Source organism: Gallinula chloropus (assembly GCF_964237585.1).
Source record: "Gallinula chloropus genome assembly, chromosome: 22".
NCBI lineage: Eukaryota > Metazoa > Chordata > Aves > Gruiformes > Rallidae > Gallinula > Gallinula chloropus.
Genome location: NC_140107.1, coordinates 7073312 through 7092779, shown reverse-complemented (window position 1 = coordinate 7092779; position 19468 = coordinate 7073312). Strand labels below are relative to the sequence as shown.

Here is a 19468-nt window from a genome sequence, read left to right as displayed (position 1 = left end):
GGCGGGTAGCGTCGTGCAAGGCCGGTGAAGGACGGCGGCGGTTGCGGGGGGGGGGGTCGGTGAGGCGGCGGTATCGTGACAGCGGCCGTGTCGCGACAGGCGCGCAGCAGCCATGCCGTTCTGGGACCTGCAGCAGCAGCTGGGCATCGACGTGGACCGGTGGTTGCTGCGGCAGAGCATGCCGCAGCCCTACAAGAGCGCCGGGGCCTGTCACGCCTTCGAGCGCGAGTGGGTGGAGTGCGGGCACGGGCTGGGCCAGACCCGCGCCCGCCGCGAGTGCCAGCCCGAGTACGAGGACTTCATGGAGTGCATGCACCGCACCAAGCTGGTGAGCGCCCGGGGGGCCGGGCCGGGCCGGGCACTCACACACACACACACACACACACACACGCGGCACTGGGTGGCGGGGCCGGGATGGGGGGCGGGGCTGCAGGGTCCGGGGTGCAGGGTCTGGGGTGCAGGGTCCGGGGTGAAGGGTCTGGGGGTGGTGGGTGTTTGGGGTGCAGGGTCCGGGGTGAAGGGTCTGGGGGTGGTGGGTGTTTGGGGTGCAGGGTGCAGGGTCTGGGGGTGGGGGGCATTTGGGGTGTCGGGTCTGGGGGTGGGGGGCGTTTGGAGTGCAGGGTCTGGGGTGCAGGGTCTGGGGGTGGTGGGCGTTTGGGGTGCAGGGTCCGGGGTGCAGGGTCTGGGGGTGGTGGGTGTTTGGGGTGCAGGGTCCGGGGTGCAGGGTCTGGGGGTGGGGGGCGTCTGGGGTGCAGGGTCCTGGGTGCAGGGTCTGGTTGGGGTGGGCGTTTGGGGTGCAGGGTCCGGGGTGCAGGGTCTGGGGGGAGGTGGGCTTTTGGGGTGCAGGGTCTGGGGTGCAGGGTCCTGGGTGCAGGGTCTGGGGGTGGGGGGCGTTTGGGGTGGAGGGTCCGGGGTGCAGGGTCCTGGGTGCAGGGTCTGGGGGTGCTGAGCGTTTGGGGTGCAGGGTCCGGGGTGAAGGGTCTGGGGGTGGTGGGTGTTTGGGGTGGTGGGTGTTTGGGGTGCAGGGTGCAGGGTCTGGGGGTGGTGGGCGTTTGGGGTGCCGGGTCTGGGGGTGGTGGGCGTTTGGGGTGCAGGGTCTGGGGGTGGGGGGCGTTTGGGGTACAGGGTCCGGGGTGCTGGGTCTGAGGGTGATGGGTGTTTGGGGTGCAGGGTTTGGGGTGCAGGGTTTGGGGTGCAGGGTCTGGGGTGCCGGGTCTGGGAGTGGGGGGCGTTTGGGGTTCAGGATCCGAGGTGCTGGGTCTGGGGGTGGGGGGTGTTTGGGGTGCAGGGTCTGGGGGTGGTGGGTGTTTGGGGTGCAGGGTCTGGGAGTGGTGGGTGTTTGGGGTGCTGGGTCTGGGGGTGGGGGGCGTTTGGGGTGCAGGTGCTGTGAGGGAGTTGTGGGTGCTGTGGGCAGCTGCCACACACATGGGGCTTTGGGGGGGCTGCCAGGACCCGCACTGGCAGCCCCGTCAGTGCCCCCCTGGCCGCCCTCACCCTCTCCCGTGCCCTGTGCCAGGCCAAGCGGCTGAGAACCATCCTGGAGCAGAGGGACAAGCTGATCAAGGAAGGGAAGTACACGCCCCCCGAGCACCACAGGGGCAAAGAGGATGCACGGCCTTGACCCTCAGTCACCTGCAGAGTCCTTGAGGAGGAGCTGCTCTGGGAAGAGACCCTGTGGGGCAGCTGTGGGGTGGGGTGGGGTCTGCCTGGGAGCCCTGCCCCTGCTGAAGGGGAATGACACGGGTGTTGGGCAGTGCTGGGGTCACTAAATGTCTCCTTCAGAACCCTGTCTGGCTCTGCCTTGTCTGTGTTTCCCCCAAGTAAAGCGTGGCTCAGGGGTCTCTCTCTCTGTAGCAGTGCTGCCAGGGGAGGTTTTGAGACACCCTAAAGCGCTGGGGATGTGCCCTTGAGGAGGTCAGATCCTCCTGGAGCTGGAGGGACCTGGTTCCACAGGCTGTCACGAGTTCTCCCTTTGCACCTGCAGCTTGTCCCTCCTGCTGACGTGTGGGTCAGTCTCCCAGGTACCAGTCAGTGCTGGAAATGGGAGGAATAACCTGAAAAAGAGTTAAAAAAGAAACACCCCCCCAGCTATCCAAGCTTGTCCTGCAAACCTTCACCTTCATTTCCAGCCAGCACACGGGACTGGGGTGCACTGGGCTGTTCCCAGCTGTTCCAGCTGGTGAAAACCTCAGTAGAACAACGAGTTTCCACCCTGATTTGGGAGTAGAGTGGATGGATTTGGTTTCTCTCCTGCCTTTTCAGTGGGTCAGAGGCAGAGCTCCTCCCTGGGGGCTCTGCTTGGGAACCCCAAGTGTCCATCGAGCACCGTGGTGGGTGCTGGGTGCTGCTGACACGAGCTGGTGGGTGGCCCTGGCATGGCTGGGGTGGTTTGGCCCTGGCAGCAGGACCTGCCTGCACAGCTGGTGTTTCTCCCTTCCCAAGGGAAGTGTTTCCCCCTGTTCCCTCCAATCCCAGCCCTGTTTCTAACAGCATCACAGCAGGCAAGTACCTGGATGTGGAGTGGGGACAGATCTGCTTTAATCCCTGTCTCTAATCCCTGGGGTTGGGAGTTTAATGCTTAATCTTTGGTGCAGGTGAAGCCTGTTGGTTCCCTGACCCCTGTTTATCCTCACCCTGGGCTGATGGGTGCTGACCTGAGTGGCACAGACCCCTGGTGCCCCTCCCCAGCCACCACCCCTGGCTGTGGGTGCAGCACTCTGAGTCCCACCCCTCTAACGCCTTTGCCTGTGGATCACAGAGCCTGTGGCCCTCTGTTCTGCCTCTCTCTGTGGGGCCAGACCTCCCCTTCCCCTGGGTGCCAACGGTTGTGTGGGGGGCAGACTGGCTGGGGGGGGGGTTAAATGGGTGCCTGAAATCGGGGGGTTGAATGTGAGGTGTCACTGAGTGACAACTGTGCCAGCACCAAGTCCCCACTGTCACAGGGTGATGGGGTCAGAAGGGGCCTCAGAAGCTCACACAGAGCAGGATCCCCCAGGCTAAATGCCCCAGGAACACATCCAGGGGGGTTTGGATGTGTCCAGAGAAGGAGATTCCCCAGCCTCTCTGGGCAGCCTGTCCCAGGGCTCTGTCACCCTCACAGGGACAAAGTTCCTCCTGACATTCCCATGGAGCTTCCTCTGCTCCAGCTGCACCTGCTGCCCCTTGTCCTGTCGCTGCCACCCCTGAGCACAGCCTGGCTCTGGCCTCCTGACTCTCACCCTTTGCATGTTTATAGACATTAATGAGGTCACCCCTCAGTCTCCTCCAGGCTAACGAGCCCCAGCTCCCTCAGCCTCTCCTCTGGGTTCCACTCCATCACCTTGCTGGCCCTGTGCTGGGCTCTTTCAAGGAGTTCTGTGTCCTGGGCCAGAACTGGACACAATATTCCAGGTGTGACCTCACCAGGACCAAGCAGAGGGGGAGGAGAACATCCCTCCTGCTACCAACACCCCCCAGGCCTTCTTGGCCAGGAGGGCACTTGCTGGTCATGGTCATCCCAAGCTCCCTTCCCCTCGTGCTCCTCTCCATCCCCAACCTCCACCAGTACCCAGGGTGGTTCTTCCCCAGCTGCTGGGCTCTACCCTTGCCCTTGCTGTATCCCACTGTGACTCTCAGATGGCAGCACAGCCTAATGCCCTGTCACCCTCTCCTCCCAGCCTCACGTCCTCAGCCTGCTGTGCCCTCTGTTCCCTCATCCAGGCTGGTGCTGGACACACTGAATGGGACTGGTACAGCTGGGACCCTATGGGCAGCCCCTTCTCAGTGTCTGTGGGGACAGGACAAGGGGTGATGGCTGCAAGTTGGAGCACAGGGAGTTCCACACCAACATGGGGTGTACACAGGGAGGGTGAGGGAGCCCTGGGACAGGCTGCCCAGGGGGTGTGGAGTCTCCTTCTCTGGAGAGATTCCAGCCCCATCTGGACACCGACCTGTGTGCCCTGTCCCAGGGACCCTGCTTGGGCAGGGGGTTGGACCCCATGGGGGCTCTGGGGGTCCCTTCCCACCCCTGTGATCCTGTGACCTGAACTGGGAGGGTTTCATTTTTTGAACAACACACCCCAGAAGAAACAGTCCCCTGGTTTTACTCAGGCTGGGGTCTCACCGGTACCACCCCGGTGGGGTCTGGCTTTTTTGGGATCTCCACTGCTCCTGACGGGCTCAGATCCCATGGCTCCCTCCAAACCAGCCTTCCAAGTGCTGCCAGGAGCTTTTTCCCTTCCCCAAAACCCACATGGGTTCTCTCTGCTCACACTCCCTCCTGTTGCCACCCCAGGCAGGGTGCTGGGAGGGGTCAGCATCAACCCCCCCCCCAAAACCCACATCTGACAAGACCCCCCCCCAGGCTGCTGGAGCTGGGGAGCTGCTCTCCCTGCCTGTTAGGAGCTGGTAATCCCTGGGGATTTCCTCTGGAGCTTTCAAACATGACAAGTGTTGGGCAGTGATTAGTTTTAGTGGAGGAAAACTTGGGTCACGCTCCTGGATTATCCAGTGTCAGGGCTGGAAAAGGGGGAGGGGGGGGGAGGCTGGGCAGCCTCAGGGGGGCAACACTGGGAAGAGGAGAGGAACGGGCAGGGTTGTGGGTGAACAGGCTCAGAGAGGCCCCTGGCACCAGGACTGGGGGGGCTGGGAGTGCTGGGGGGGGGCTGGGGGTGCTGTAGGGGGGTTGCAGGCACTGTGGGGGGGCTGTGGGCACTGTGGGGGTACTGTGTGGGTGCTGGGGGGGGGGCTGTGGGTGCTGGGGGTGGGCTGTGGGTGCTGTGAGGGAGTTGTGGGCGCTGTGGGGGTGCTACAGGAGCTGTGGGGGGCCTGTGGGCGCTGTGGGGGGGCTGTGGGTGCTGTGGAGGGGCTGTGGGAGGGCTGTAGGTGCTGGGAGGGGGGCTGTGGGCACTGTGGAGGGGCTGTTGAGGGGCTGTGGGCGCTCTGGGGGGGCTGTGGGTGCTGTGGAGGGGCTGGGGGGGGGTTGTGGGTGCTGGGGGTCTGTGGGCACTGTGGAGGGGGGAGTGGGGGCTGTGGGCGCTCTGGGGGGGCTGTGGGTGCTGTGGGGGGGCCGTGGGGGTGCTGTGGGTGCTGGGAGGGGTTGTGGGGGGCTGTGGACACTCTGGGGGGGCTGTGGGTGCTGGGGGGGGGCCTGTGGGCGCTGGGGGGGGGGGCTGTGGGTGCTGTGGGGGGGGTGTGGGGGTGCTGGGGGGGGCTGGGGGGTGCTGTGGGTGCTGTGGGGGGGCCGTGGGGGTGCTGTGGGTGCTGTGGGGGGCTGTGGAGGGGGCTGTGGGCACTGTGAGGGAGCTGTGGGCACTGTGGGGGCACTGTGGGGGGGCTGGGGGGGTGCTGTGGGCGCTGTGGGGGGGCTGGGGGGGTACTGTGGGCACTGTGGGGGGGCCGTGGGGCTGCTGTGGGTGCTGTGGGGGGGCCGTGGGGGTGCTGTGGGCGCTGTGGGGGGGCCGTGGGGGTGCTGGGGGTGCTGGGGGGGGGCCGTGGGGGTGCTGGGGGGTGCTGCAGGAGCCGCTGCTGTCAGAACCAGTAACCAGCAAGCAGAGGATGAGACCCGGGGCCGGGCCGGGCATCGACTGGCGCCGCTGCCCCAGGGTGTTTATCCACAGCCCACAGCTGGCTGGGGAGGGGGGGGAGGCTTTGGGGAGGGGCTGGGGCTGTGTCCCTGGATATGGGGATGGACACTGCACCTCCAGAAAGCCGGAGCTGGGACACATCTCCCCACCAACCCCAATTCCCACCCACCCCCAAGGGTGGAAACGTGGGGATGCCACCAGGACATCCAATCTGCCCCACACCCCCCCTGTGCCTGCACCCCCCCCATTGCCATCACTCATTACGCCTGCTGCCTAATTACCCATTACCCTCCTGTTTCCCTTTTCCAGGGAGATTGGGATGAATGGGGGGGGAGTAAAACAGGCTCAGCACAACCCCCCAGCAGCTCAGCTCTGTCAGGAGTGACTCGTCTCGCTGTGTGGTGTCAGAGGAGAGAGCAAAGTGGGTCTGGAGGCTCCTGCTCCTTAGATCCATCCCAAATCTGCTTCTCCTGGTTAACGAGGCCAGAGGGCGGGTGGTGTCTGCCAGGGATGGGGAGCAGCACATCTATTTGTTGTAGTTAAAAGCTCTGTTAGAAATGTCAGCTAATGAGGAAAATAATCAAAGATCTGAGGGAAATGATTTAATTTAGGGTGAGAGAGGGGAAAAAACCCCACCCCACCAAGAAACCAAAGAGCTCTGAGCTCTGGCAGGAGATGCCCATAGCTGAATCCGACCATCCCAACTGAGTTCCCCCTCCCCGGGCACAAGGGATTGGGAGCATCCTCAGCGTCTGAATGCAGCTCAGCACGGAGCGTGTGGAGGATCCAGATCTCTATTTCACCCTTTGCTCTCCTGTTTCCTGTTTTCCTGTTTCCAGGGGGGTTGATTTTCTTTTCTGGGGGTTTTTGGGGGCTGGGTAGGAGCTGCTTCTGTCGCCAGCACAATGTCGAGCCGGTGAGGGCAGCGTTCCCATCACTCGCTGGCCGCTTTCCCAGTGGATTCTGTTCCTCTCCCCAAGCTCCCCCATTCCCAGTTTCCAATAGCCCTCAGCCTGCCAGGAATGGGAGCTGGGGAGTGAGAGTTGGGAGGCTCCACGTTGGGAGCCTCCTGCAGCCCTGGATGTGCCAGGAGCCTCCGGCAGCATCTGCAGCTCGTCTCTGCCTCGGAGAGGGGCAATAAACAGCTGGGGCAATAAACAGCTCTTGGGAGATGAATAATTTATCCAAAGGAAAAGGCCCCATTTCCTGGGGCGGGGGGGGGGGGGGCTGTCCTGGCTGCTTTGCACCTGTGGCCCAGGAGATGTGTCCCTGCAGCCCTGCCCATGCTGAGCAGGACCCCAAGGTCTCGGCACTCTCAGGTGGGGGTCCCCAGGGGCCATTCAGGGATGGGGGGAGTCCCCATGGTCCTGCTGTATGGCACAGGAATGAGGAGATTAAAGGATTTAGGGAAAATCTGCCCCCACTGTCCCCCTCCTTCCTCCTGAAACAAGGATTCCCCATCCCCACAGAGGCCAAACGCTGCAGGATCCTGACCCAGCTCCGCAGCGGGAATGATCCAGCGGCGCCGGCGCCACGAGGGATTCCTGGCACCACGTTTTGGGTGGGAAATCCACACAGGCTGGAACAGGCACCGTCTCCCAGCCACCCTCACCCCTCTGTGCTTCAACATGGCAGCGTGACACAGCCGGGTCACCAAGAGGGAGGGAGGGAGGGAAGGTCAGAGCCTGGCCGGTGGCACTGAGCACAGTGTGACGGAGGGATGTGTCACCCTGCAGCCAGAGCTGGGGTGTGCAGCTCCTCGCCCTGAGGGTGAGCAGTGCCTGGGCAGGATGGGTGGGACCGGGGGGATGGGGTGATGTCTTGCCCTGGTGTGTGCTCTGGAAGGCCCGGGAATCATGGCTGGGCTCGGGGGGACCGTCAGCCAGGAGCCTCCACGCATTGAAAAGAGGTGGCTGAGCTGCCCAACCCGTCCGGGAGCTTTGGGAATGGCACGAGCAGCGTCTGGCTCTCGGGGCGCTTCCCTCCTCCCAGCGCGTCTGAGGCCGCTGGCTCCAGTGTGACGAGCCCTCCCTGCTCCCCGGCTCGCAGGGCGTTGGGGTCCTGCAGCCCCTGAGCAGAGAGGCTGGATGTATCCATGTATCCCTGGGTACCCCCCAGCTGCCCGCTCACCACGTGTCGGAGCGGCACCGGGGGAGTAAAGAGAAGCCCATGCCGGGGTGGCAGGGCCCACGCCGGCCCAGGAGGTCACCATTTTCCAGGACACCCTTTATTCTGCCCCAAGTGCCCAAAGTCTGGCCCGGATGCAGCGTTATCCAGGCTCCCACATCCTGAGGAGCTCGTGACCCCATCACTGGCCAGCACTTGTGTCTGCAAGTCCTCGGCCGCCATGTCTCTGGGCTTGATACATCCCAGTGGTGCATCCTCACCTGGACAGGTTTTGGCTGAGCACTGTCCTCCTGTGGCTCCATCCCTGGCTCTGGCCGGGCAGGGCTGCGGGATGACACGTGCTCATTTGCAGCCCCATCCCAAGTGTCCAAGAGCAGAGTTGTCACCACACCCTGCGCCGCGTCCTCCTTCCTCCGCGTCCCACCCCCTCGCAGGAGGCACTGGAGGGAACAGCCGCCGGGAAGCAGAAGGAAGGTGTTGGGATGAGATCTGACAACTGGTGGGGGAGAGACGCCCGTGGGGCCGCCAGCCGCGCCGAGACCCTGGGGGAACCGGGGCGACGGGCTTGGCTCGGCCGCGTGCGCCGCCGCGGGAGCAGCCGCGCTGGCTCCGGGCCGTGGCACGGTGCTGCTGCTGCTGCTCGCTGGGTCCCGCCGTCGGTGAGAGGCGGCTGGATCCGCCGTCAGCCGGAGCGGTTTATCCTGCTTCACTCCTGCCGGGCGGCCGGGGCTGTCCTGCAGCTCCGCCATCCCTTCGGGCTGCTGCTGGTGTCCCTGCCTGCGCCGCGGCTGCTGCCGGTGCTGGCCGGGCTGGGATGCTTCGTGGTCCCACAGGTGAGGCCCTGGGCAGCATGTGGCGTTGCCAGCCCAGCCTTCCAGCACTTTCCATGCCTGGCCCTGCTTGCGTCCCCCCGTGTCCTTCTCCTGGCCCCGCTCCGAGCTCCAGCCTGCAGCCCCGTTCGATGGGTCCTCTGACCACCCTGGGTCCAGAGGGATGGTGAGGGGGGCTGAGGGGAGCTGCTAGGTGGTTTGGGGGTACCCCTGTGGGTGGGGGGCGTGGGGGAGGTGATGGGCATCGGGGTGCCTTGGGCAGCGTGGGCTGGTTGTGGGGTGCAGGGTGAGCTGGGGAGAGCCCAGGGGGATGGGATGAGGGTGCCCGTGGGGAGGCTGCCCGGTTGGGCGGGCGCCGGAGCCGGTCCCCGGAGCTGTGCGGGGCGGGAGGCAGCCGGGACCCCCCCGCCGCTCCGTGCCGCCCCGGTGGGCAGGGCCGGGCCGGGCCGGGGGAGGCGCCGCGGCGGCGGGAGCGCACGGCGGGGCCGGGAGCGGCCGTACCGGGAGCGCACGAACCGGGCCGGGAGCGGCAGCGGCAGCGGGACCGCACCGAGCAGCCGGGAAAGGGGTGAGCGGGGCCGGAGCTCAGAGCAGGGGGGTGCGCAGCGGGCAGGGACCGGCGGAGGGCGGCGGATGGAGCGGGGATGGAGCGGCGGCGGAGCGGGGATGGAGAGGCGGCGGACGGGGACGGGGATGGGGATGGGGACGGGGATGGGGATGGGGACGGGGGGGGGGAAGGGAAGCGACGCGGGGGCAGCAGCCGCCGGGGCTGGGCTGGGTCTGCGGACGCCGGGGGATGCGGCCCGGGGGAGGGGCAGGACCCGGCCAGCCCCGGGTGTCCCCGCAGAGCCGTGCCCGCACCCCGCCGCCCCCCGCACCTGCTGCACCCCCTGCCCTCCCCGCACACCCGGGTTCCGGTCCCCGCAACCCCCGGCCCTCCCTCTCCCAAGGGCACCGAGCCCCCTCCCCGCACCCGCAGCCCCCCCCGCCCGTCTCCCTCCTCCCGCCCAACCCCGCACCCCGCGGGTCCCCCAAAACCAGGGCGAGGGCCGGGGCATCGGGGCTGCGGGCAGAGCCGGGGCGCTGGGCCGCGGTTCGGTTCGTGCCGCTTTCCAACGGGGATGGGGATGGGGATGGGAATGAGGATGGGGATGGGGATGGGGATGGGGGGGGGGGGCGAATGACTCATGGAATCCTTTTTGCCTTTCTCTCAATGTTTTTTTTGGGTCTCTTTGTTCCTGTTTTGCTGATTAAATGATGCTAATAAGGAAAGGCTCTGCCGGGCGATGGAGGCGGCTCCTCCACCGGCGCATCGGCTGCAGGAGCCTCGGTGCCTTTTTCCCGGCCGAGCCAGAGGACACAATGAGAATTATTTTAAATATGCCTCATGCAAGGTGCTTATTTGCCCCAGCGTGTGTGCAGGGCTCAGTCTCTCCCCATGTGCTATGGAAAGCCCTACCATTCCCCACCACCACCACCACCACAATGAATCAGATTTTTAAAGCTCAGAGAGGGGGAAAAGCTGCAGGTACAAAGGGCTGAGCTGATCCAACGGCTCCTTCTTGTACCCAGCACAAAGAAACCGAACCTGAGAGCTTCTCTTTGCTTTGTGGGAGCGAGATGGTGTTGGGGATGCCAGCGTGAGCTTTGCTGGCAGAGGGGTGGCTGTACCATCATCCCTGTCCCTGTGAGCCCCAGCTGTCAGAGCAGTGCTCAGGAGGGCTGGGAGTGACCTGTCCGAGGGGTGTTTGGGCACGGGGTGGGAGGCTAAAGCCGTCTGTGACGGGACAGACCCTTCTCCACCACCCCCAACACCCGTGGCGGGGAGGGAGCTGTGGTGGGTGGCCTGGCATCACACCTTGTTTGCTCCTTCCACAGGCTGCTGCCCCTGGGGACGTCCTGCCCGCCCTCCTGCCCGCGCCCTGGGCCATGTCATCCTCCGACGAGGAGACCCTCAGCGAGCGGTCATGCCGGAGCGAGCGGTCGTGCCGGAGCGAGCGGTCCTACCGCAGCGAGCGCTCGGGCAGCCTCTCCCCCTGCCCCCCCGGGGACACCTTGCCCTGGAATTTACCCCTCCACGAGCAGAGGAAGCGGAAGAGCCAGGACTCGGTGCTGGACCCGGCCGAGAGGGCTGTCGTCAGGGTTGCAGGTAAGACAGCGGCCTTGTTGAGTGGTGGGTCCCCCCACCCAAGGATGGGGAGATGGGGCTCTGTGCGCTACCCCTGTGGTGGCTGAGATGGTCTTGGGAATGTCCCTGTCCCCCAGTGCTCCCCAGGGAGCCTGGGGATGGAGGGGATGGGGAGGGAAGGGATGGAGGGATGGAGGGATGGATGGATGGATGGATGGATGGATGGATGGATGGATGGATGGATGGATGTGGCCTTTGGTGGCCAAGAGGTGGGGTGTCGGTTCGGCTCTTCAATGGCTTTGTCCTGTATGGGCAGGGCTTGCGGCGGGTTGTTCATCCCCTCAGCACGCTGGGGTTAAGGGATGACCTGGAACCTCCAGTGCTTGGCTTGGGTGACATTAGAGTGTTTAATTAAGGGCTGAATTAATGGCTCCTTGGTGGAATGGCCCTTGGCCAGACTCCAGAGAGGAATTTGCCCTGGGAGGTTTGTGACTCCTGCCTGGCTGATGGAGCTGGGGCTGCTCCTTCGCCGCGGCGGTGCCAATCGGCAGCCCCAGTGTTGTGGCCACTGGGATGCCCTGGGGTCCCTGTGCTGCTGCGTCGTGGAGGGGACGCTGCCCCATGCGTCCCTCCGCCTGTGTCACTGCACAGTGCCCACCGGCTGCTGTCACAGGCTGGGGGAAGAGACTGGGACCAGAGGGGGAAACAAAGACAGGGATGGACCCACTGTGGCCAATGGCTCCTTCTCCAGGCACCGGTTGATGGGACTGATGGGCACCCCGCTCTGGGACTGCTGGGGGTCAGACAGAGCTGTGCCCCAGGCACTGGAGCTGGGATTTGCTCCTTCACCCTGGACAAACAGCTGTCAGGGGCTTTGATCTGCTGCTGCCAGGGTCCTGTCCCTTTTCCTCGCTCCCCACAGGCCTTTGATCTGCTCCTGCCAGAGCAAACAGGGATTCAGGATCGTGCCGAGAGGCCCCTGCTGAGCCCTGGCCAGGCTGTTCCCAGCTGCTGCCCCAAAGGACCCCCAAGTTCACCTCACTGATGGAGGTGTGAGAGAGGGCAACGAGCTCCTGAGGTGCCTGCTTTGCCCTGCCAGCCCCCAACCAACCCCCAGCCAACCCCCAGCCAGCCCCCCCCCCAGCCCCCAGCCAACGGGCCACTTGCCCCAGTGCTGGGCTCCACACCCCACGGGGATTCAGACTGGGAGCACTGGGGTGCGTGCAGCACCTGGCGTGTGGGGAGATCCCACCAGGGCATCGGGGTAGCGGGGTGCTGGCTGCCTGCCCTGCCTGCGCTGCACGGGCACGGTGCTGCGCCCGGCTCCGGCTGTGCCGGTGCTGCTCGGCGGGTTGTGCCGTCCCAGCTCGGGGCAGGAAGAACCAGTTGTTTCAAATGATGGTTCTTGAAAATGCATCATCTGGGGCTGGGGGGAAGCAAATGCGCAGGGTGGGGCCAGCCATGCCCCAAATCCAGCACCGACAGGGCTGCGAGCTGGACGGGGGCCCCATTGGGCCAGCACAGAGCACCCCCCGCTCCCAAACCCATCCCTGCTCATGGACCCGCTCTGCCCCAAATGCTGCTGGGTGCTGAGCACCCCCCACACACCCTTGGGGCCATTTCCCTGGCTGTGTTCCTCCCTCCTTGCCCGGGATGCTGAGCGCTTGTCGTGGTAACCGGCTGGATCCAGCCCGTGATTAAAGGCAGGGGGAACGTCACAAAATCTGGTCTCATGCAGATTCCCCATTAAAAATAACTCTGGAGGTGCAGTTAGACAGGGCTGAGCCGGGAAGAAAAGAGTTGGGAGACAGTTTTGTGTCACTGGGTTTGAAAATGAGCTGAAATATTGATTCAGATCTTTGCATTATTCAGCGGGACCGTCTGCAGCGCCTGGCCCTGCTGAGGGGTTTTGGGGACCGGGCTGGGATGGGGGCTGGTGGGATGTGCTGGCACCTCTTGGTGTATCTGTGGAGTAGGACGGGGCTCAGCTCCCCGGGGACCCACAGGATGGGGCACTGTGGAGCCAGCCCCATCCTGCACCTGGCAGTGGATGTGGCAGAGGCGGCGCAGGGGGGTTGGCAGCTCGGTGGTTTTGGGGAGACACATGGATCTGGGTCACCCTTTCTCCTCACTGCACATGGGGTCTGGCAGTCTGTGTGTCCCTCTGTCCTCAGAGCCAAGGAAGAGGGGGGATGTGGCCATGCCCAGAGAGGTGATGGTGCTGCAGTGTGGGGCACTGGGACCCTTTGGCCCCCCTCCCCGGGCTGCCTGTGCCTGCGCCTTTGGTCCCTCCGGCGCTGTGCCGGGTCCCCTGGCAGCCCCCGAGCTGTCCCCCACTTCGCTGGCATCTCCCTGCAAGGCTCTGGCATGGGGCTGGCAGGAGGGAAGAGGGACATGGTGTGGGGGGGGTCAGAGTCCGGCACTTGGCCCCGCATCGCTCCAGCCGCTTGGCAGGGGGTGAGGGATGGAGCTGCTTTGGGAAGAAAAGCCTCTTTCATCCCAAACCTGTCCGGGCTTGATCCTGGTGGGGGGCATGGTGTGCTCTGGGGGTGCTGGGGGGGTGCGTGGTGAGGAGGGGCAGTGGGCAGGGGTGATGGGGGAGGCGTCGCGGGGCTTTCCAAGGGCTGCGCGTCCCCGCTTTGGAAAAGCTCCTGGAGTCCTTTGTCACTGGAGCGTCACCCAGCCGCTGGCAGCCGCCGCTGCGGGGAGGAGGGGCGGGAGGGGGGGGCTGCGCCTTGTCCCCGGGGACGTGGGAACAAACCGCCTCATTCTCCGCTGCCTTGGGAGCAGCAGCCCCGCTTGCGGAGTCCGGGGTGGAGGGGGGGGGGGGGGAGGTGTGTGGGGCTGCTCCCCCCACGCCCCAGCAGCAATTCGTGCCGGCTGGCTGACCCACCACCCTCCTTTCCCCCCCGGGGTGGGGGGGTTTCGGGTGGGGTGGGTGTTGCACCTCACCTTTGTGGGGGCTGTGTGGGCGGGTGCAGCCCCCCGATGCCGTGGGGTGCTCTGAGGCACGAGGACGGCCCCCTGCCCCAGCACCCTGGCACAAAGGCAGCCCGGGCCCGCCACGAGGCCACCCCGCCAGCTCCCGGATTGACACCCCTTCCCTACGGATGCTCTGGGGGGGATGCGGCCAGGCACCGGCGCTCGGTGTGCCCTTAATTACTTTTCCTAATTAAGGCACCACGGTGAAGGGGAGATGCCTCTGAAACTGGGGAGAGGGGGAGTGTAAACCCCCCCCCACCCCTCCCCTCCACCGGAGCGGGGGCTGTGGGAGGAGGATGAGGATGATGGTGGCGGCTGCTGGTGGCCCCTCACTTGCTCCCCGGGGGGATGTGGGGTGCAGCCTCCCCAGGGTGTCGCTGGGAGGAGGTGGGTGGGGGTCCCTGGGTGGGGGGGTGGGGGGGGATGCAGACACACGGTGTCTGCGCGGAGCGGGATGGGGCTTTTCTCGTTGCCATGGTTACCCAGCTGGCGGAGCCGGGCCCTCCGGTTGCCATGGGAACGGCGCAGCCGGGGTGAAAAAGCAGCATCTTGAGGTGGCCAAAAATAAGGCCGGGATTTACCCCGGGGGGAGGGCGGGGGGGGGGGGCAGGGTTTAGGGTCGTGGCGAGGCCGTGCCCCGTGGGCTGAGCTGGGTGGGGGGGAGAGGAGGGTGCTGGGGTGCCCCTGGCCTGGGGTCAGCCACCCTGGTGCCCCCTGGAAGGGGAGGCAGGGGGTCTGGCTCTGCGTTGCCTCTGGGGGCGTTAGGGGGGGTCTGGCTCTGCGCCCCAGCCCTGTATCCCCGCGGGGTTTGCACCTGGCCCTGCTGTGCCCCTCAGTGGGGTCCCCCAAAGCCCCCTAGGGGGATGCACCCCCTACTCCCCTGTGCCCCCCCCCCCGAGTGATGCTGAAGGACCCGCCTGTCTCTGTGCATCCCCCAAGACCCACTCCCATCCTGGCGGGAGGCTGGGGGGACGGGGGCTGTGGCACCCGGTGGCAGCGGGGACAGACACCCCCCTGTCCCCCCCCAATTCGTAACACCCCGGGGATAAATCCCCACCCAACCCAGCTGAAATAAAGGAGGGTTTGCAGAGCTGGAGGGGGGGTTCCCCCTGCACACCCCACCCCAGCAGCATCCCGCTCGGTCCACACCTTCACCCCGTGCCAAGAGCGGAGTGAAAAGATCCTGGGGGGAGATTTTGGGGTGTGGGGGGGTGTCTGTGTGGGGGCTAATGGTGTCTGGCACCCTGAGGGGGAAACTCGGGGCTGGGGCGGTGCAGGGCTCTCACCGCCTCTGCTCCCAGCCAGGGGACCCCCGCAGAGCTGACAGCCCCCTCCCGCCTGGCTGGCCTCTGTCACGGGGCAGGAGCGGAACCCCCGGTCCTGGTGTGTGGTGGGGCCGGGGGCAGCTGAGTTGCTCCACCGCTGGGAAGTGCTGGGAGGCACTGGGAGGCATTGGGATGCACTGGGATGTACTGGGAGGCACTGGGATGCGCCGGGATGTACTGGGAGGCATTGGAATGCACTGAGATGTACTGGGAAGCACTGGGATGCGCCGGGATGTACTGGGAAGCACTGGGATGTGCTGGGATGTAGTGGAGGCATTGGGATGCACTGGGATGTATTGGGAGGCATTGGGATGTACTGGGAGGCACTGGGATGCGCTGGGATGCATGGGATGCACCAGGATGTACTGGGAGGCATTGGGATGCGCTGGGATGTACTGGGAGGCACTGGGATGCACCGGGATGTACTGGAAGGCACTGGGATGCACTGGGATGTACTGGGAGGCACTGGGATACGCTGGGATGTACTGGGAGGCACTGGGAGGCACTGGGATGTACTGGGAGGCACTGGGAGGCACTGGGATGCGCTGGGATGGGGCTCTCGGTGTGGTGGGAAGTGCCACTCCTGTTCCTTGGAGTGCACCGGGAGTTAATGCTGCTGCTGCAGCGGGAGGCGCTGGGGTGCGGGCTCCGGGCTGAGTGGGGGACGCGGGGGGTCCCTGTGTGCCGCGGGGCAGCTCTGGCAGGTCCCGGGGGGGGCCGGTGCCGCCCCGGGGGTCCCGGCAAACAGACCCCTGCTCCGGGCTGCCCCGCGCCGCCGCCAGGGGGCGCCGCGGGGGCAGAGGGGGCGTGGCCAGGGCGAAAGGAGGCGGGGTTTAAAAAGCAAGGAGGGGCCAATCAGAGAGGCGGAGTCAACGAGGGGGCGTGGTTAGAGAAGAGGCGGAGCCAATGAGGGGCGTGCCCCCTCTAAGGGGCGTGGCGGGCGGCGGGCGGCGGCGCGGCCGGAAGCGGCCCGGGCACAGACCGGCCCTGGCCGCCGCGCCGGCAGCTGCAGCGAGCCCGCCGGCACAAAGGCCGCCATGGCCGGGTACGTGCCGGGGCTGCTCCCGGCCAACCGCAGCCAGGAGAAGGAGTTCGTCCAGGCCTACGAGGACGTGCTGGAGCGCTACAAAGGTACCGTGGCCGGCGGGGCCTGGAGCGCGGCGGGGCCCGTCGAGCGCGGCGGGGCGGCCCCGCGGGGACCCGGCTGGCGCCGTCCCGGTGCCCGCGGCCGGGGCGCTCCGCTGTCCGCACCCCCCTGCGCCCCGCTTGGGCGGGGGTGGTTGGGCTGCGCGTCCCCGGGGCAGCTCGGGGCCCCGGTGCGGGCGTCCCGGGTGTCCCCGCGGGGAGTGTCCCTGCCTGGCGTGCCGGCTGGCCCCTGGGCGGGGTGCGCAGGTACCTGAGTGTCCCCGCGTCCGAGCTGCCTGGGGAGCGAAGGGGGTGAGCGGTCCCCGTGCCCCCCTGCGCGGAGTCTCTGGGGTCCCCCTGCGCGGGGGTACCTGGCGTCCCCCCCTGCGTGGGGGGCTTGGGGTACTGGGGTCCCTGCACGGGGGTCCCAGGGGTCCCTGTGTCCCCTTTGCACGGTCTTTAGGATGCCTCTGTCCCCATGCTTGGAGGTCTCTGGGGTCCCTCTGTCTCCATGTGTGGGATCCCCGGGGTCCCCCTGTCCCCCTGCATGAGGGTCCTGCCATCCCAACACCCCCCTCACTGCTGTGAGCACCACAACATCCATCACCCCTCCACCCCTACCCCAGCCTGCCGTAAGGTATTCAGGGACCCATCCTCCCCCATCCCTTCTCCAGTGTCCCCACTGATCCCATAGCCCCCCCAGTGACAGGCTCCCTCTCCCGTAGCCATGGCAGGGCCGAAGGGCCACCGCGCTCCTCCGGCCGCTGTGTGGGCAGCCGTGCAGGTGTCGGTACCGGCAGTGAGTGTGCAGTTTTGATGTCTCTGGCTCCTCTCCGGGGGTTCCGTGCGTTTCCATTCTTCCTCTTGTTATTATTATTTCTTTTCCCTCCTTGCTGCAGAGACAGACTTGTCCTGGAGCCCAGATTCCAGCCCCACAGGGCTCTGAGCGCTGGGTTTTTCGTAAGTTTCACAGCCAAGTCTCTTTAAAATGCGGATGGCCCAGGCGAGAGGAGCCAGGAGCTCGCAGCGCCCGTTTCCTTTTCCTTTCTGCCTGCAGAGAAAAGGGAATAATGGATTCCCTGGCTCCTCGATTCAGGGGGGGGTGCCACTCAAACCTCCCCGAGGTGGGAGAACCGTGCGCCCTCGCTCCGCTGTCACATGGAGCAGGGGGATGTGAAAGTGCCATGGAGCTTTGGGTGCCTTGGGAAAGAGCTGGGTAAAGGTGACTTGGGCTGGTCTGAGGACTTGAGAAAGTTTTATTAATAAAAAAAGAAAAAGAAAAAGGGTTCTTTGATGTAGCTGGGTTCAGTGTGGAGATGTGGAGGGAATGGCGTGGCGGGTGCCAGGGGTTGGCACGGAGAGACCTGTCGTTTGCATTGGGTTTGCTCCGTTCCCAAAATGAAAATGAAATTACAGTGCCTGCCCGTGCCGGTTCAGCTGGAGCATCGCTGGCCAGCTGGGCTGGGCTGGGCTGGGCTGGGCTCCCCCCCAGCCTTCCCCTTCGCCCACCCTGTGCAACCCCTGTTAAGCTGCTGGGCTCCCCTTGGAAGGACTTTTTAGCCAAAGCTTAATTTCTGCCCCAGGCTGGGGTAGAAAGCCGGTAGTCTCTTGGAAATACCCTGCTGAGTGTTGTTTGATCTCATTTGTGGTCCCAAAGTGGGGGGGAAACGAGTGTTTATAGTGTATAAAGTCTTCTCTTTGCTTTGACTCAGGATCCCACCCTTCCTGGGACATCCCACCCCCCCTGTAAGGGCTGGGTGGGAGCCTCCAGTTTGGGTCCTTGGGCTTGGAGCTGGTGGGCGCAGCGTCTCTTCCCCTCTCCCCCCATTGTGGATCCTGTAAACAGGTTGGGTTTGTTTCTTTCCTGTCCGGAACGAGTTTCCCTATGGATTGTCCCCTCCCCCTCTTAATCCTGCAAAACCCAGTGAGTTTTCTTATAAAGGCAACTGGCAGGGCCTGAGCTGTGTGGGACACCCATAGGGTGGGGGGGCTGAGCTTGTGCTGGTCACCCTGTATCTCCCATATCCAGGACCCTGTGGTGCTGGCACCGGCTTGTGCCATCGGAGGGGCACAGAGGATGCTGAAGCCGGGATCACAGATGCCTCCTTGCATCTCTGTTCAATAACTCCACTCTGTATCTCACCGAAAACAACTTAACACCCCCCCAAGCCCCCTTCCCCAGCCCCCAGTTTGAGCAGGGAAGGTGATGGGAGGCACGGGAAAGGGCCCGGCACTGGTGCAGCGAGCTGTGAATCCTGCCGTTCTCTGCCGAGCAGGGGGGGGTTAATCATCAGGCACATCCATCCCTGTGTGATTTGTTTCTTTAGAGAAACACCCACCGTGGGGGTGCTGGGGAGGGGTGCCGGGGAGGGGTGCCGCAGCGCTGCGCTGCCGGGCGAGCTGGGGAAGGAGGGTTTTGCATCAGCACCAGGAGCTGGCGTGGGTGCTGCGGGGGCACCCGGCGATGAGGGGTGCTGCGTGGGGTGCTGTGCCCTGGTCCTGAGGGGGTTGGGTGGGCGAGGGGGATGGGAGTGGGGCTCAAGGCTGGGGGTGGGTTTTTGGGGGCGGAGAGGTGTGTAGGCTGCGGTGCCAGCTCACAGTGTGGCAGAGCTGCCCTGATTTTGGCTTCCTTCGACTGCTGGCATCGGCGGGGGGCATGGTACCCTCTGGATTGTGCTGCCCCGAGCAGCACCCAGACCTGCACCAGTCCAGCCCAGTTGAAAACCAGTGAGGTGGTTTCCCGGGGAGGCAGGGCGCAGAGCAGTTGCCAGGCTGCCTTGCCTCATTGCTGGATCGTGGTGCCTCAGCACATGCCGGGACGTGCAGTGCCGCTGCCAAAGGTGATGGCTGCGGCGTGGCAGGTGATAGCAAGAGCTTCTGGGGGTGGCTGCTGCAGGTCAGAGGGGTCTGGGCAGGAAGGAAAACCCCTTGCTGTAACCTCTTGCGAGTGTGTGGCATGTGGAATGGGGCTTGGTGTCCAAACACTGCCCTCCAGCCCTCCTACGGTGCTTTGGAGGATGCTGGCCCTCGCTGTGCCCTGGGGAACCAGGATCCAGCGCCTGGCTCCGTACCACAGCAGCCCCCAGGGCCGCAGGCAGCACTGCCAGGCTCTGCTGGGTGCACTGGTCACGCTTCCCCTGGTCGTTCAGAGCGTTGTAATCATTAACTAATCAATCTTGGCCAGATCCCCAACCCCTCTCACCATCGTGGGGAAGGGGGGGACAGCAGAGCCTGGGGCTGCAGGGGCAGAGCAGCCCTTTCCCACCCCCCACACCGTGGTGCCCAGCACGTGGCCTGGGATGCCATGGGATGGCTTGTCACCTTGTCTGCTTGACCCAAGGTGACAACCTTCCCCAGGGATCGGGGGAGAGCCTGAGGTGGGGAGGT

The 19468-nt window shown here is 65.2% G+C and overlaps 1 protein-coding gene across 1 annotated transcript; it reads left to right on the top strand.

Moving 5' to 3' along the window:
• NDUFS5 (NADH:ubiquinone oxidoreductase subunit S5) lies at positions 1-1784 on the top strand. Its single transcript, XM_084274391.1, has 2 exons — positions 1-328; positions 1517-1784. Exons 1-2 carry the CDS (start codon positions 113-115, stop codon positions 1619-1621), a joined length of 321 nt encoding a protein of 106 aa, XP_084130517.1. The 5' UTR covers positions 1-112; the 3' UTR covers positions 1622-1784.
• The last annotated feature ends 17684 nt before the right edge of the window (positions 1785-19468 follow it).

Coding starts and splice junctions, on each gene's coding strand:
- NDUFS5 (XM_084274391.1), top strand. CDS start 113: ATGCCGTTCTGGGACCTGCAGCAGCAGCTGGGCATCGACGTGGACCGG. Junction 329..1,516: donor GCATGCACCGCACCAAGCTG/GTGAGCGCCCGG, acceptor GCCCTGTGCCAG/GCCAAGCGGCTGAGAACCAT.